Source organism: Centrocercus urophasianus, unplaced genomic scaffold (assembly GCF_019232065.1).
Source record: "Centrocercus urophasianus isolate 14NV4802_14NV808 unplaced genomic scaffold, USGS_Curo_1.0 seq_11, whole genome shotgun sequence".
Lineage (NCBI taxonomy): Eukaryota > Metazoa > Chordata > Aves > Galliformes > Phasianidae > Centrocercus > Centrocercus urophasianus.
Window position 1 is genome coordinate 44,161,992 of NW_024884253.1, and position 4,384 is coordinate 44,166,375.

Consider the following 4,384-nt stretch of genomic DNA (forward strand, 5'->3'; position numbering starts at 1 on the left):
TCCAAGGGAGAAGTGAAACTTATGTTAAATGTAGTAATCACATTTCCCTCTAACCAGTAGACTTACTACCAAGGTACATGCCTTGCAGGACCTACACCCTCACTACCACATTTGTTTGGAGGTGTTGGCTGATTGAGCCTGCCCAAACCCTCCTCACACAGGGACTCTGAAATAAGAGTATACAGCGTACTGCTTGGTTCTTTCTGTTAAAGAATACTTCATATTGGCTGAATGGTCTTCAGTGATAAAAAGAGCTTCTTGAGAAAACAAAGATGTCTCTCTTTTTTCAGCTGAGCTCAGCCGTGTTTGTTGGCTTTTTTTATTCCTATTACTTGAAAAAAAATCTTCAAACTCTGTTTTTTTCCAAGGAGACATTTCAGTTTGGAATTTTTAAAGTTAATTTTACTCTTCCAAGTTCATTATTGCTTTAGGCTCTTTCTTTGAAGAACATACGCACTTTCACAATCTGCTATCACCTTTGCCTTTAAGGTCCATTTCTCCCAACATCCTGAAGCTCCTGACCTCTTCAGTTGTTGCCTCCATGCAGAAATAGAATGGCCATCCTGTTACCCTTTGTTCAGGGAATGTACCAACCAAGCAGTAAAACTGCGCAGACCACTGGATTATCACCAATGAAACAATAGCTACTGAGGCATATCCATCCTGCAGCTTTATTGTTGTTTTGGGGCTCTAACAGATCATCTGGTGTATATGTGTATGAGATAAGCAGTTTTTGAAGCCAATTTGCAATCAGTATCCTGATAATGCATTTGGTACAGCTTCTTGCAATGATGGGAGTTTGCAAGTAATCTTTATAGTAACCGCAGATCTCATGTGCCTCACCTGAAACACTGACTCTTTATTGAACCCTGCCCCCTAAAGCAAAATTTGCATTAAGAAGCACTGCCTGTACAGAATAATTATGTTGGCAAATCCTAACAGGCCAAGCAAGCCCAAATAGAGGCAGAGCTGGGTGCTTTGCCGCTTCTCATAGGAGTGAGGCTTGTGTTCAGTACTTTCTATTAACTAAATTTGACTCAGTTCATCAGGATTTAGAAATTTCAAGAAGGCTCAGGCTTGCATAAAATCAACTCCTTGCTGATACTAGCATTCAGCCCTAGTTCTGACCTGCACAACCAACTGTGGCAGTGACCCTCCAAGTACTAGATGCAAGTCAAAGAAAAGAGCAAAAAGGGGGAATGGCAGAACAAAATACAACATCTCATAGATATAAAAAGGTGTGTCCTTATCTACACATGGCAAGGTAATCAGAAATGAGATGTTAAGTCCCTACTGCTAACTCTATCAGAAACATGTCTTATTCAGCATTAAGGAACCATTCACACTTAAGGATGACACAGAAGGATTTGTTTGCACATATTCAACATTACTGAATTTGCTAGCTGCATTTTAAAAGGATTACAAAAACTCTGTGGGATAAAAAGTTGGTACACTCTGTACTTAAAGAGAAGAGATGGGTGTAGTAGGTACTTTTGTGTTCTGATCTACTTGGAATATATTGATTTATAGCAGTGTCATGTTATTTTCTGGCATAGAATAAATTTTCTTTGTAGAGGTTCATATGACGCTGCATTTTAGATTTTTTATGAAAATAAGGATGATAACACACCAGTGCACTAATTTTTTCAATGGCAGCAAAGCAGTGCTTGTACAGATTCAAGGAAATTTCAGGTTCTCCCATTGCCCTGCCAGCATGGAGCTGGGGTGGACAGGGAGTTGGGAGGGGACACAGTAAGGACAGCTCACAAAATGGCCAAAGGGATATCCCTGTATTATATGCTGTCATACTCAGCAGTAAAATAAGGGGTAAAGAAAGAAGAGGTAGGGGACATTCAAAAGATGGTGCTTGTCTTCCCAAGAAACTATTAGACATGATGAACCCAACTTTCCTTGGAGTGACTGAACATGTATGCCACTTTACCTACTGAACTGTTTTTATTTCTAATCATGAGTTCTTGAACTTTTACCTTAGTAATTCTTTCCCCTATCCCACTGGGATAGGGAGCAAGTAGCTGTGTAGTACTGAGCTGCCCACTGGGGTTAAACCACAACACGCAGTAACTATAGGCCTACCTCACTGGCCAAGACTTGATAATGCCCAGTGCTATTCAGGTACCGTATAATAAGGGTACATCTCATAAAAGAACAAGTGCTAGAGAAGAGGCAGAAAGTCATAGAATCATAGAATCACAGAATAGCCTGGTTGAAAAGGACCCCAAAGATCATCCAGTTTCAACCCCCTGCTATGTGCAGGGTCACCAACCAGCAGACCAGGCTGCCCAGAGCACATCCAGCCTGGCCCTGAATGTCTCCAGGGATGGGGCATCCACAACCTCCTTGGGCAACCTGTTCCAGTGCATCACCACCCTCTATGTGAAAAACTTCCTCCTAATATCTAACCTAAACCTCCCCTGTCTCAGTTTAAAACCATTCCCCCTTGTCCTATCGCTATCCACTAAGACAATATCCTTTTGTAAACCTCTCAATTACACTGTAGGCTTCTTAAGTTTGCATTTTAGCCTATGTTAGTCCAAAAAGAAATTTCACAGAAAGAAAGGAAAAAGGGAAAAGTGAAAAAGAAGAAATGGCAATAGGTCAAAGACTGTAGAAGGAAAGAACTTTCCCCTTCCCAAGCTGTGTGTGACAGCGGAACAAGAACAGATTGGGCTACGTAGCCACCTGGTCTGCCCGGAAACAATGTCAACATAAGAATGTCTTCTTGCTGTACTTGTAATAAAATTCTGTATTAACAACTTGATAGTGAAATAACAACTTTGTCCCTGGCCATCTTTCTCCTGACATTAACCGTTTCTCTTTCCACCTACAGGAACAAGAATAACCCTCCTTCACCAGAGCTCCACACCTGAGTCCTTGGCAACACTTCTTCACAAATCTGACTGCATTTGTATCAGATTTGTTTTTTAGCCTGTAAAAACTTAGAAAATAGAAAAATTGAGACTTCTATATTCCATTTTAGTTGAAAATAAATAAAAGCTGCTATGTATTATTTCATGCATTCTTTACACTGTTACTTTCAGTTCATATAGTGTATTCAGTGATTAATACCTTATCACAGATTCACTCCCCTTGTCTTCTCTTCCATCATAGACAGGCCATTATACATCTTGCCTTCATTCTACAATGCTTCTGAATAGGAAATAGTACTCTTGCATGATCTCACAAAACCATAGTTGTAAAAAAGTCTTATTTATTGAAGAAAATCCGGAGATGTGCATAAGTGCTTTACAATTCTAAATTCTCAACTGCTTCACCTGAACAGGTATGTAGTCTAATGCCTTTTCCCAGAGAATATGTTCACATTAAAAGTGGTCTCTATATTCCCCTGATGTCTGAACATCATTAATGAGAGAAAGCAATCCTGCTACATGCTTGACAACAAATTCATAAAGTAATTGGATACTTTATGCTAAGTTGGTAAACTGATTCTGAATGCAGTAAAAACTGTTCAAAAGAAATGAAATGGAGAACTTATTAACTTTTGAATACTACTGATCCTTATGGAAAATAACAAACATTTCACATATAGCTATTTATTTATTCTTAATACCACCTATGAGCACAAATATTAGCAATGTTGCAATTGGAGATAGTATCTTTCGCAACCAGAATGAAGATAATGTCAACAGTTACTAAGGAAAGACAGGCAGAGGTAATTTTCTTTTCCTGGCCAATTTGAATTGCTGAAAAATGTACACAAACTTTGGGCATACACATTTCTCTGAAGAACATATTTCACCAAAGCCTTACCTTTGGATTACTCTTCCAGAAGACACGAATTCCAAACCTTTGCTATTTACAACAGTCATTCTCTACAGATATAGCTGAAATTCAGCCTTTTTTTTTTTTTTTTTTTTTTTTTTTACCTTCTAACAAGAGCCTGATCTCAATATTGCAAACTTTTTGGGACATAGTATTTTCATAAAAGCCATTCGAAATTTATCATGACAGAGAGGGTAGAGGAATGGGTTCAGAGAGGAATTGATCCACAAAAGCCAAAAGGTAATTTGATATAGAATTGGATGGACACATTTTCCTTGGCAGGCTCCACGAATAATCATTAGTAAAGTATATGGGGCCCAGCAAATGGCAAAGACACACACAATTACAGCAAGTGACTTTGCAATCTTCTTGTCATGATGCAGTTTTGACCTGGCCCTTGCACAAACAGAAAAATCATTTTCTGGAGTCACAGAGTTGGCTCTGGATGGAGATGATCTTTCAGTTACCAAAGACTCTTTCTTTGTTCTCATGGAGGAAGAAGCACTGTCCTCCGTTTCTGACAAAAAGGGTCCTCTCCTCAGCAAAAAACAAAACCTCCAGGACACACTGCTGCTCCCTGGAG

General features: G+C 39.2%; 1 protein-coding gene across 1 annotated transcript in view; it reads right to left on the reverse strand.

The window, feature by feature from the left end:
- Window positions 1-3,908: 3,908 nt before the first annotated feature.
- Window positions 3,909-4,384, reverse strand: part of LOC122171460 (histamine H3 receptor-like) — a 3,408-nt gene continuing 2,932 nt past the window's right edge. Inside the window, exon 3 of the mRNA XM_042839069.1 lies at window positions 3,909-4,378. Within this exon, the coding sequence (XP_042695003.1) occupies window positions 3,909-4,378 (470 nt within the window). The remainder of the gene's footprint in view (window positions 4,379-4,384) is intronic.